Source organism: Oncorhynchus gorbuscha, linkage group LG23, assembly GCF_021184085.1.
Source record: "Oncorhynchus gorbuscha isolate QuinsamMale2020 ecotype Even-year linkage group LG23, OgorEven_v1.0, whole genome shotgun sequence".
In the NCBI taxonomy this organism is placed as follows: domain Eukaryota; kingdom Metazoa; phylum Chordata; class Actinopteri; order Salmoniformes; family Salmonidae; genus Oncorhynchus; species Oncorhynchus gorbuscha.
In genome coordinates this window covers 67071799-67084779 of record NC_060195.1, presented here as the reverse complement: position 1 = coordinate 67084779, position 12981 = coordinate 67071799, and the positions used below count along the sequence as shown (strand labels likewise).

At 40.6% G+C, this 12981-nt stretch overlaps 2 protein-coding genes across 25 annotated transcripts in view; both read right to left on the bottom strand.

Moving 5' to 3' along the window:
* LOC124010591 (peripheral plasma membrane protein CASK-like) overlaps positions 1–1813 on the bottom strand; it is a 52302-nt gene extending 50489 nt beyond the window's left edge. For 11 of the 20 annotated variants that reach the window (XM_046323211.1, XM_046323220.1, XM_046323218.1 and 8 more), the window contains exon 1: positions 910–1812. In XM_046323211.1, coding sequence (XP_046179167.1) covers positions 910–968 — 59 coding nt within the window. In that variant the 5' untranslated portion in view covers positions 969–1812. Of the gene's footprint in view, positions 1–909 lie in introns of all 20 variants that reach the window. The other 9 variants (XM_046323224.1, XM_046323228.1, XM_046323213.1 and 6 more) reach the window with 2 other exon arrangements.
* Positions 1814–5648: 3835 nt separating this feature from the next.
* On the bottom strand, positions 5649–12075 carry LOC124011333 (FUN14 domain-containing protein 1-like). Of its 5 annotated transcripts, none has more exons than XM_046324605.1 (6): positions 12018–12075; positions 11219–11399; positions 9022–9097; positions 8485–8619; positions 7909–7962; positions 5649–7711 (listed from the first exon to the last, which is right to left on the bottom strand). In XM_046324605.1, the coding sequence occupies exons 1-6, from the start codon at positions 12034–12036 to the stop codon at positions 7652–7654; spliced, it is 525 nt and encodes a 174-aa protein (XP_046180561.1). In that variant the 5' UTR covers positions 12037–12075; the 3' UTR covers positions 5649–7651. The 5 variants fall into 5 exon arrangements, with proteins under 5 accessions (XP_046180561.1, XP_046180562.1, XP_046180565.1 ...); XM_046324606.1 differs by having other exon boundaries at positions 8491–8619; XM_046324609.1 differs by having other exon boundaries at positions 11961–12027.
* Between the last annotated feature and the right edge of the window lie 906 nt (positions 12076–12981).

The window sequence follows — 12981 nt, the reverse complement described above, 5'->3', positions numbered from 1 at the left end:
ATTAACTGCGTGTGCAATGCTTAAAAGTCCATCAACAATAGGATTGGCCACCTCTGGTTGGCGGGGATGAATAGATTGGTCTACAATTGACAGGGCAGGGACAATGACTAGCAGTGCATGATGATATCAGAACACCGGTGCGTTGTCATATACACCTGACAGGTGCCATGAAATGTGTTGTTGTACAGGGTCAGCAATAGTAGTGGAGCAAATTAGGGTTAAGCCTTGCTCAAGGGCACATTGTCAGATTTCCCACCTTGTCGGCTCGGGTATTGGAAGGAACCATTGACCTTTCCGTTACTAGCACAACGCTCTAACCGCTAGGCTACCTGTCGCCCAGTACCGCCTGGTCAAAACAATGTGTCTATCTGACAAAGCTGAATGGATGCACAAAACATGAATGAAAATTATCTAGATTGGGAAATGTTTTGAATATATGTGAGCCAATGAACTTCCGTTTTGAACAGATATATTCTCTCCTGCCATGTTAAATGAAGATATCCTACCCAGCAAAAACAATGCACTCGGCTCTTGAACTAAACAGGGGCTTCACCATACATTATCGGGCCTCACCCAATCAAACTAACAAGTCAGTAGGCCTAACTGGTTTCCCATATATTGAACAGTTCATGCAATCGTGTTATATGCTTATTGAACCAGTTGCTGTGGAAGTGATTTTACATAGGCCTGACAATAGATGGGTAGTGGGAGGTTTTGTATGACCAACTCACCTACAAGTAGGCCAAGTAAAACAGCTGTCATGATGGTGGTGGCAATTAAAATTTGAATGGCAATTGCTTCCATACAGAAAAAAACAGGCAGGCAGACACGCAATACAATGCACTCAATGCAAACAAGAGGTTTAATTTATTATCATTGTTCAGTTCATAAACATATGCTGACACTTACTTCCCAATCACCTCGCACAGCTCGTAGACATCCTCAAAAAGCACGTCGTCGTCCGCCATGGTCCAAGACAAACGGGGACGCTACCCCCCGTGAAATTCGCCCCACACGGTATTATTTGTAGAGAAGCCAATGGCCTCAAGTGTACAGCTCTGACTGATCCTCGTTGGGGGAGAGGGGGGACTGCCACGGAATACCCCAGCAAGCTCTCAGAATTCCAATGGCCGAATAATTCTAGTTTACGAAATTAATTTCCCAAATGGAAAACCGATGGAGAGGTAATGTTAGCCCGCTAGCTAGAGCGCCAAGCTACATGCGCTGGGTTTAGCTCGACCGTTTTTGACACTCCTCGGCCCCACCTTCTCCGTCTCTCCCGGCTGGTTAATCCCACGACCAGAACCGAGGACGCGGGATTTATCAACCGTTTGCACAAAACAAACCGCTTTGCATGCCCCGAGATTGTATTTTCGGTTAATGCCTACCAGATGCCTCTTCTTGGTCGATGCATCCGATGATGCCTCTGCCCGAGTAGGCAGCTTGCTCCCCCGCAAGCTAGCTGGCTAACTATAAAATGGTTGGATATCTCCTAGCAATCTGGATTTATTTTACCTTTTGAAATAGCTTGCTAGCGCCGTTATTGCGCTGAGCACACCCAACGTATCACATATGTCTTGGAATATTACCGCACATGCAAAACAAGGTTGCAGCTACCTGGTCTTAAATCAAAGACCTTCATGCTTATCTCGTAAAATGTGCATCCATGTATATTTCGTTGGTATGTTGAAAATGAAATTATATTATTTCGTATTCCAGTCTCCTTCGAGCACCGTTACTCCAATTTTTACACTGTCTCGGATGCTGCTTCTCCGGCTCCAGAAATGGAAGACTCCTCCCTCTCTAGGTTTTGATACTGGTGTGTGGAGAGCCATAATGGCTTCGTAGGCGCGCTCAGACTCTTTGCTAATTCCAATGCCACTTGAGCCAACATGACGTTCAGGGCGCCACCCTCCAAGTCCCCCAAGGCGCAGTTTCCTAATCGGTTTCACACTCCCCATTCCACCAATCCACGGTCGCATTCAATGCACCGCGCGCACGCGTTGACACCATCAAAAGCCCATCACCTTACGTCAGCGTTTCCACAATCCTTTCACTGTCCTCGCAATAATATTTATCGTGTATTGTGTATTAACTATTAGTTTCCATCTGATACAGATGTGTTCGGACCAATATTTGCACGTCTATAAATAAGGGTATCAAAAAAGGACCAGCATCCATAGCAGCATTGGAAACACATGAGTTGACTATTGGAAATATATGATTTTTTATTTTTTATTTTAAAAAGCAAATGCCCTATTTCTATAAACCCTTGTTGCCATGCATTAAAAAAGCAAGTACAACCAGATTCCTGCAAGTGATGGCCTCACATTGGCTGGACATTATTTTGCTCATAAATGGGCCTATGTATTCTACACTCTGGGCAGGAGATGAGATTTGAAGTGATGTCTGTTGTGCAGGTGTGCATCCAGAGATACTTTCTAATAATAGGTGATCAGAGACCTGACAGATATTAGACCTGTTAGACATAGTCATGTCACAGCCACATCTTGGGTCCGTCACATTCGCCTCTCTGCTGAACGTAGCCAGCAGCCTAAGTGCTTACAGGGAGGGGCTGGTTCTGTCGGCGGAGTTGCATCAGATGCTGTCTGATAAGAATGAAACAAAATTGCTAACTTGTTGTAATAAAAGTGTATATAAAATGTATGTATATGTAGCAGAAAAGCTGTAAGATATGTGTCCGCCGAAGAGAGGACGAATTATTAAAACATTAAAATAAGGTGCCTAGCGGTTCTTGTACTATTGAATCCCAAAGAAACAACCATGTAGCCTAAGTCATAGGTTATTGCAATAGAACTACCATTCTACCACGTACCTTTTCAGTAAATACCTGGTAATTCATTGGCTTAATAGCAGTGAATGCACTGCTTTGCTTTTGACTGATCCCTGGGCCACATTGTTGACACACTTGCGCCAATGCATTTGTATTATTCGGCCACAACGTCACAGGTGAGTGAGTCACTCTGGATTGGTTGACACTGCCCCCTTGAGGTGGTCATACAGGAAAAAAAGAGATCTTATTAAATGACCAGAGGGGTTATGTCATAAACCCTAAAAGTTCCAGAATGGGGTGAAATGGCAGCCAGGGAGAAATCCCAAAAAGTCTAATTGGAATTAATGTCTATCCTGATTTTACTTATTTATGGAGGGAAATAAAAGTATCGCATATGATATATCTGAAATTGTGTAATATAATTATTGTCAACCTAAAATATAGTAATATAATTATAAGTTACAGTTTTCTTCAAATTCATTATTTTACACAATATCTTACAACAGCACTGGCAAACTCTCTGACCAAAATGGCTGACCTCACTGCCATCATAAGAAGGTTCATACCCATTCTAGTATTCTAATTCCTAATTATATGATAAAGAACTCCAAATTCTAGATGCAATGCAGGAATAATGTGATAATATCCAAGACTCACTAGTCATAGGCTCTGTATTATACCCAAAATACATAAGAAATGAATGTACTTTTACACAGAATCTTCCTTCAGAAACAAAAATATATTTCAGTCTACCCAGGCTAGCATTATGATGACAGTTTCACTCCAACTCGGGGAGAAATGGTCCCATTTGATCTATTTTCAATTTTCTCTCATGAATAATTTGTGTGATAGGCCTAAAATGGTCTCTATCTATCAGTTGTTTAATAACCCATGCTTCGTATAAAAAGGCAGCTTCTCACTGTACTAATTACTATGAATTATTGTACTATGAATAATGAACATTGCTATTCTAACATGCATTGACGTTTCATCTCTGACTTTGTCCACTGACTAGTACCACATTGCGTAACCATATTAATGACAGCTGTCAACAAACTGATTGTGACAGAGTTAACTATTGTATGGCTTGGACCCTTTGGAGCCAGCTGCCTGAAGGCATGGATTGGGTTGTATCTTAATACTATCATTTGTTTCCTGTCTCCTGTCTTTCCTCTACTAATATGAAGTAACTGGTGAAAGCCAGTACCTAGTATATGCATGCACCATATCGAATTCGCCTTTCCTATTTTTTCCCCAGATCAGTGCAGATAAAGGAGATATGAGGAGAGGTTTAAGTATGAAGATGCAGCCCTTATATTACGATCAATGGATTAATAACACAATTGTTTTGAACAGCCTGACTGAGGTGTACCGGTATCTGGTGCCACTAGGGCGAGCTACTATTATAAAACATCCCTTGCAGTTTCCATGGCGTTCATACTCTGGCTTTACCCTACTCTTGGTGGGATCTATTGGGGGCTATTGATGATCTGATTGGTTGGTGATGTGGTCATCGGATGGTGGAGAGTGGGCCTCATCTCATTCCCCCCACTCTAATATCCCCCTCTACCCCTATACCATTACACATGGGCACACTCACAGATAGATAGAGGTAAAAACAAAGAAAAAGGCAAGACTGGAAAGAGAAAGCGAGAGAAACAGAGAGAGAGAACGAGAGAAAGGCAGCGAGAAAGAGGGTGGAAAAGAGGGAAGGCCACACCACACCACAAGAGAGCAAGCGGAAGAGAGAAAGAGAAAAAGAGCAGTTTCCATAGCAACAGGGAGGGACCAGTGGTAGTGTGGTGCTGGCAGCTACAGTAACACACAGTAGAGAGAGGCACTCTGATGAGGTGACATCATGGCTGCCTCTGTTTTCAGCTTCATTCAGCTCAATAGACATTGAAGTCATTATTTACACAAATCAATATGCCTCTGACAGGACATTAAGAAATGACAATAAATCAATACAATTTTATTTGAAAGGTTTTTTGTCAAGTCAATTGACAAAGAGTACTTCATATATCCCAGAACTAAATCCCAAGCTACAGAAAGCCTATCAGGACTAAATCCCAAACTACAGAAAGCCTATCAGGACTAAACCCCAAGCTACAGAAAGCCTATCAGGACTAAATCCCAAGCTACAGAAAGCCTATCAGGACTAAATCCCAAGCTACAGAAAGACTATCAGGACTAAACCCCAAGCTACAGAAAGCCTATCAGGACTAAATCCCAAGCTACAGAAAGCCTATCAGGACTAAATCCCAAGCTACAGAAAGCCTATCAGGACTAAATCCCAAACTACAGAAAGCCTATCAGGACTAAATCCCAAGCTACAGAAAGCCTATCAGGACTAAATCCCAAGCTACAGAAAGCCTATCAGGATTAAACCCCAAGCTACAGAAAGCCTATCAGGACTAAATCCCAAGCTACAGAAAGCCTATCAGGACTAAACCCCAAGCTACAGAAAGCCTATCAGGACTAAACCCCAAGCTACAGAAAGCCTATCAGGACTAAACCCCAACCTACAGAAAGCCTATCAGGACTAAAGCCTACAGAAAGCCTATCAGGATTAAACCCCAAGCTACAGAAAGCCTATCAGGACTAAATCCCAAGCTACAGAAAGCCTATCAGGATTAAACCCCAAGCTACAGAAAGCCTATCAGGATTAAACCCCAAGCTACAGAAAGCCTATCAGGACTAAACCCCAAGCTACAGAAAGCCTATCAGGATTAAACCCCAAGCTACAGAAAGCCTATCAGGACTAAACCCCAAGCTACAGAAAGCCTATCAGGATTAAACCCCAAGATACAGAAAGCCTATCAGGATTAAACCCCAATTCAATGTGCATTTAATATAAACCAAAAAATATTGAATTTATTCATTGATATTGTACTCTGTGACAGAGGTAAACAAAAAAAATGGACAATTGGTACTTATTTCAGATTGATTTGGTGAGTATCTTCCTTTGTCTCTTTCTACATGCAGTACCTTTCAAAAGCAGATTTCACAGTGTAGATGGATACACATACATAGTGGTGAAATATCTTAGTATTGTGACAATGCTCATTCATTGTTGCTGTGACATGCATGATAGTTATTACAACCCCCATCCTCCATGCTGACACAAGGAAGCATCCATTTCTATTCACATCATAACATCTGGACATTTGCATTACCGGAACTCATAGACTACACTCACACAGGCAGCCCAATTCTGATCTTATGCCCGAAATTACTGGCAAAAATCTGACCTGATTGGCCAAAATACCAATAATCTGGCAAAAGATCGGAGTTGGTTTTCCTGTGTAAAGGCAGCCATAGAGCTACTGAAATCTGAGTCATGCTGGCTTTAATAATCAAAATAAATATATTGTTGAGAAGTTAAACGTGTCAAGATAGACTGTTAATCCACTCAGTGTACACACCAAGCCCTGATTGTATGCATGTCTGCCATGCAGTCCAGTGACCACACACACACAACTGTTAACATTGCTAACCAACAAAAATCAGGCAACTTTATTTGACAAAACAGAAACATAAGACAAATCCATAGTTATGGTTGGTTGGTTATCAATATTTCAAAATAGCACTCAGGAGGTCAGAACATATGGAGGTTAACGGCAGTAAGAAGTTAATGTGCACTTGGTGAAGTACAGAAACTAATGGAAAATCATACTCCTGACACGTAATATTTAAATAGTTAGACACAATATGGAACAACTTATAAGCAACTGAACACTGACTTTACACTGTACATTTCCTTCTATCTATAAAACTGATAGTATATTCTACACATGACTAAATCACATGTTTTCCTATGACTACACTGATAGCAGGTTCACATGTTTTGGAATGAGTCTTGTCCTGGAGGCAGAACTAAGCGAATCTGCTAGATAGGCCATCTGCAAAGTCAGAATTGGCTATATTGTAAAAATTCATGAAAATTACATTTAACTTTTTGGTCTAAATTTAAGGTTAGGCCTTAGGGTTAACAGTGTGGTTACAGTTAGATTTAAAATCAGATTTTGTGGCTGTGCCAGCTAGTGACCATTCTGCAGAGCTGCCCCCAGAACAAGATTCTTTATGAAAAACGCTAATCTGCACACAGATATACCTACAGTACATTAGCCAGCAAAGGTGCAGTGATCAGGTGTTGGTATATTAAGCCCGTAACAACAGGTCTGCAGACACATTTTGTTGAATAGCACAGGGTGGTAAAACTTTGATCTGAGTATAGGGAGAGCTGGCCAGTGTCCCAAATGGCACCCTATTTCCTACATAGGGTTCTGGTCAAATGTAGTGCACTATGAGCATTTGGGACACATTCCTGATCCTAGACCTGTTCTTCCAGGTAATAGTGCACCAGATAGGATTACTCGGCCTCTGTCTATGTCCAGTGTGTGGTACAGTATATTAGTAGTATATCATAGTGTATCAAGAGGTGTCGCGTTGTGCACTTAAAGGGACATTTCTAACATTTTCAACATTGTATTCATCATCTCCAGAACTACCCTAACATCAACATATGTGAAAATGTCATGTTTCTATGTTTTGAAGTCAAAATTAGTTTTTGTAATGGCATCATCCGGTGTGCATTGTGATTTCAACCAGTTATGAGTAGGCATTGCTCAGTAATGGATTCAAATCACATGATGCACACCATATGACGGTGAACAAATATATATATATAATATAGCTGATTCAAAACATAGAAACGTGACATTTTCACATACATTGATGTTGGGGGTAGTGCTGATTATGAATATGAAGTATAAACATTTCATATTCAACAGGCCCAAACAACTGATCCTGGATCAGAAACCACCAGATAAATAGAATAAAAAGAGGGTGGACAAGCTAGACTCTGATCAGTTGGGCAGTAACGGAAGAGACCAGCCAGGGGGACATAAAGTGGCAGCTTCACATGTTCAGCCTCCTCCCAAACCCGTTTCATGACTAATTCCGTGCTGGGAGAAAGACAACGATTCACAGTTAATGACAACATCCCGTGTGGAGATTCAGTTCACAGTAATGACAGCTTCCTTCTTCCTATGTAACGACTTCCTCAGTCGTGAATTGGCCCGACATCATTAGGAGGCCAAGCCCAGGAGGAATCCACCCACAAACCCGCTGGACAGGACAATGTTCTTCTTTGCAAACTCTGTGGCCTGCAGAGAGGGGAAGGGGGAGAGGAAACAAGCAGGCTGTGAGAGGTCACCTCCAATAACTGAAGGGTTATAAGTGATAATAGATGGAAAAATAAGAATCTTATACGCAGGGTATACTTTAGTTTCTGCTTGTGATAAATCCAGGAATGTGCTTTTACAGTGTGAGTTCGCTGGAGGGCGCTGTTGCTGCATTATTAGTCCATCAAATGGCTGCGGATGACTCAGGTATTTATGAACTTAGCTATTTCCCCCCAAATATCATAATTAAGTATACCTTTTTCCCCTCATAAGTACATGCAATGCAAGGCACTGAGATTCAAGCGGACTGGCAATCCAATTGAATCAAAAAGCAGCTCCCACACCCAGGTACCAGTGTTGGTCTCACAGAATAAATGAACAGTTAAATAAAGGACCAATGAGCACGCACACATCTCAGACATGTTCACCTTTTAGAATCACACAATACTATAGGCACAATAGCCTACCATAAAGTTATGATTAGTCAGGCAGTGTAATTAATACCTTTACCTCCTCGAAGAAGGAGTTAATTTCAGGGGCTGCTTGCTTGGTTCTCTTCTTCAGGTGTTTCTTTGCTTTGTTCACGTCCTTCTCCACTTTCTTCCAGTCCACCTGCACGTAGCCACTGTGATTCGCTATCTGCAGGAGAAGGTGCAGAAAGGAAAATGAGTGAGGATTGTTGGGTTGCATGTGAAGTGGCCCTCCGTTCACGTTGTAACATGTGATGTCATTGGTGTTCCCGAGTGGCGCCTTAGTTGATGTAAACTAAGGCACTGCATCTCAGTGCTAGAGGCGTCACTATAGACCCTGATTAGTTTCCAGGCTGTATCACAACTGGCAGTGATTGGGAGTCCCATAGGGCAGCGCACAATTGGCCCAGCGTCTTGCGGATTAGGGTTTGGCCGGGGTAGGCAGTCATTGTAAATAAGAATTTGTTCTTAACGGACTTGCCAAGTTAAATAAGATTTTAAAAATGGAATAGAGATGTGTATTATGTAAGTACCCAGCGTTGACTCAATACAAATTTGATGCATCTCTTACCTGTAACAACAGGAACCCTCCACCTATGGCAGTTGCAGCTATCTTCCCTACTCTCTGAAACAAGTATCCTGCACAACTGAATGTAAGAGAGAGGAGTGACTGATACCAGTGCTGTAGTACTCGAGTCCAGGACTCAGACTTGACTCAAGTCACAATTTTCATGGCTCAACTCAGACTGGACCAGAAGTGGCTTTCTTGTCAGAAAATCTCTGTGATGCATCATTTAAAATAGGGGGCCTACTAGCTACAACAGCCAATGTTAGAGATATCCTTAAAATGTGCCAACAGTTGAAGAGAATTTTGATTTTTAAATGGTTAGACCACAGCTTTTAGCACTACCAAGGGACTTGTGACTCGACTCGAGATTAAAGGACTCGGACTGGAACACTAGGGACTAGAGGTCGACCGATTATGATTTTTCAACGTCCATACCAAAAAAGACAATACCGATTAATCGGCCGATTTAAAAAAATATATTTATTTGTAATAATGACAATTACAACAATACTGAATTAACACTTATTTTAACCTAATATAATACATCAATAAAATCAATTTAGCCCCAAATAAATAATGAAACATGTTCAATTTTATTTAAATAATGCAAAAACAAAGTGTTGGAGAAGAAAGTAAAAGTGCAATATGTGCCATGTAAAAAAGCTAACATTTAAGTTCCTTGCTCTGAACATGAGAACATATGAAAGCTGGTGATTTCTTTTAACATGAGTCTTCAATATTCCCAGGTAAAATGTTTTAGCTTGATGTTATTAAAGGAATTATAGGACTATTTACCTCTATACCATTTGTATTTCATATACCTTTGACTATTGGATGTTCTTATAGGCACTTTAGTATTGCCAGTGTAACAGTATAGTTTCCGTCCCTCTCCATGTCCCTACCTGGGATCGAACCAGGAACACATCGACAACAGCAACCCTCATTACCCATCGCGCCACAAAATCCAAATTCACTCTGCAAGGGGAACAACTACTCCAAGTCTCAGAGCAAGTGACGTTTGAAACGCTATTAGCGTGCACCCCACTAACTAGCTAGCCATTTCACTTCGGTTACACGAGCCTAATCTCGGGAGTTGAATGGCTTGAAGTCATAAACAGCGCAATGCTTGAAGCATTGCGAAGAGTTGCAAGCAAACGCACGAAAGTGCTGTTTGAATGAATGCTTATGAGCCTGCTGCTGCCTAGCACCGCTCAGTCAGACTGCTCTATCAAATATCAAATCATAGACTTAATGATAACATAATAACACACTGAAAACTATCATTTAGAAAAAAAAAGTTGATTCTTTCAGTGAAATACGGAACCGTTAGGTATTTTATCTAACGGGTGGCATCCATACATCTAAATATTCCTGTTACATTGCACAACCTTCAATGTTATGTCATAATTACGCAAAATTCTGGCATATTAGTTCGCAACGAGCCAGGCGGCCCAAACGGTTGCATATACCAAGACTCTGATTGCAATGAACGCAAGAGAAGTGACACAATTTCCCTCGTTTAATATTGCCTGCTAACATGAATTTATTTTAACTAAATATGCAGGTTTAAAAATATATACTTGTGTATTGTTTTTATGAAAGGCATTGATGTTTATGGTTAGGTACATTCATGCAACGATTATGCTTTTTTCGCATATGCGCTTTCGTTAAATCATCCCGTTTGGCGAAGTTGGCTGTCTTTGTTAGGAAGAAATAGTCTTCACAGTTCACAACGAGCCAGGCAGCCCAAGCTGCTGCATATACCCTGACCCTGAAGAAAGGCGTTGATGTTCATGGTTAGGTACACATTGATGTAACGACAGTGCTTTTTTCGCGAATGCGCTTGTTAATCACCCGTTTGGTGAAGTAGGCTATGATTCAATTATAAATTAACGGGCACCGCATCGATTATATGCAACGCAGGACAAGCTAGATAAACTAGTAATATCATCAACCATGTGTAGTTAACTAGTGATTATGTTAAGATTGATAGTTTTTTATAAGATATGTTTAATGCTAGCTAGCACCTTACCTTGGCTCCTTGCTGCACTCGCATAACAGGTAGTCAGCCTGCCACGCAGTCGCCTCGTGGAGTGCAACGCAATCGGCCATGATCGGTGTCCAAAAATGCCGATTACCGATTGTTATGAAAACTTGAAATTGGCCCTAATAAAAATCAGCCCCAATTTGGGTTGCATACCAGCCAGTGACCCCTCCCATCACAATCTGCGTGGTCACAGAGTATTTCTCTGCGAGGGGACCAGAGTTATTCCCAAACACCATGCTCCACCATTGGTGCCTCCGGGCGTACTCTGTCAGGTCCACCACCTCATAGGTGTCATCCTCGCTCTCCAGCTCATCCTTTTCTGATAAGATGTGATCTGGGATGAAGGAAAGACATACAAAGAATTTAAACTGTTTTGCTTTCACTTTATATCACCTAGGCAACCTAAGACAGGTTTTTCTATCATCTAGGCAACCTAGGGCAGGCAGGTTTCAGGTCCAAATTCAGTCCAATTACCTCACAGTCAAGAAACAGTTCCAATGCATGCATCTAAATCTTTGCTGTAACTTCATAGTAGTAGTGATAGGATTCACAAAACACATGAATTCATTGAATATTGATTTAAAACATGACTGGAATACTTGTTTAGTTGGTAATCGCGTTCACGTCATAACTATAAAGTGTATATCTGCGATAACGTTACAGTAGTCGGGATAGGAGCCATGGGTGACAAAATCAAATAGGTTCACAATGCCAATGGCTGGTATTTGGGTCGATGGGCGATTGCATGCCATTGTTTAGAAATGAGGCTAAATTGCTAGCAACAAAGCTAGCCATCTAGTCAGTAAAGTCCCCCTGTCAAAAGCCGCAGCTGAAGGAATAGCAATATTTGAGCGTTTAGATTTCTTCATATTGGAACTATCTATATATAGTATACCTGATTCGTTCTTATAATTCGAGATGATTTAATCCATAAACATGGACTAGCACTAACCTTCTTTGCGATCCGCCATTTTGGAGAAAATTACATCATGATGTTGACTGCGTATGCAAGCCCCGCCCCTGAGCTTTATAAACCTCTGCTGGCCCCGCCTACAGAATGATGCTTTGCCACATCAGTATTTTAACACTTTGCTCTTTCTTTGAAATGTTGCAGAATGTTGACAATTTCATTTGGAAGCATAATAATGTTCCATACGAAATAAGATTCAATTTCCCTCACATTTGATTCAATTTCTACACAAAATAGCTATCACTTTATCCCTTGCACATTTAAATTGATTCAAATTCAAATCTACATCAAATACTGTAACTTATATATAATCAATTGATATCAAAATAAACAGTAATATTTTATAAAGTAATATGTTCCAATGGTTTTATGATACATCAAAAAAGCTATTTGGATAATTAGATTTGAGGATTTTATATTGGATGGATATGTCTTGTCTAACAAATGAGTCTGGGTATTTTGAAAATGTCCACAGCTGGGGGGGAAAAAACACCAACAAGAATGATTGCTATTAATTTCTTTTTCAAGACATGTACAAAAGTGAGAATGTAATTCATAACACAGTAGATATACTGTACACAAATACAGTAGAACTAGCTAGTACATTTTTAAAAAATGCAAACAGATCAAATTGGTATGAACCACAAAAATGTATAGGAATGTGGGGCCTAGGGCAAGGATGATGATTATTATGATGTGAATGAACATTGCAGGGTGAGAAGAATAAAGTAGTTACACAGTCCTAATCAGAATTCTTACCTCCACACATCATTGCAACGTTTTATTTAGACATGCTTACCCATCAACAGCAAATAATACTGGTATCAAGTATTTGCACAAATTTCTCAGTTGTCACTCTTAAATGTATTTAGTAATATGACAGTTTGCATGTAGCTATTTAACATTGTTATTTATGCACTTTGCAAAACAAATCAATCAATTTGAA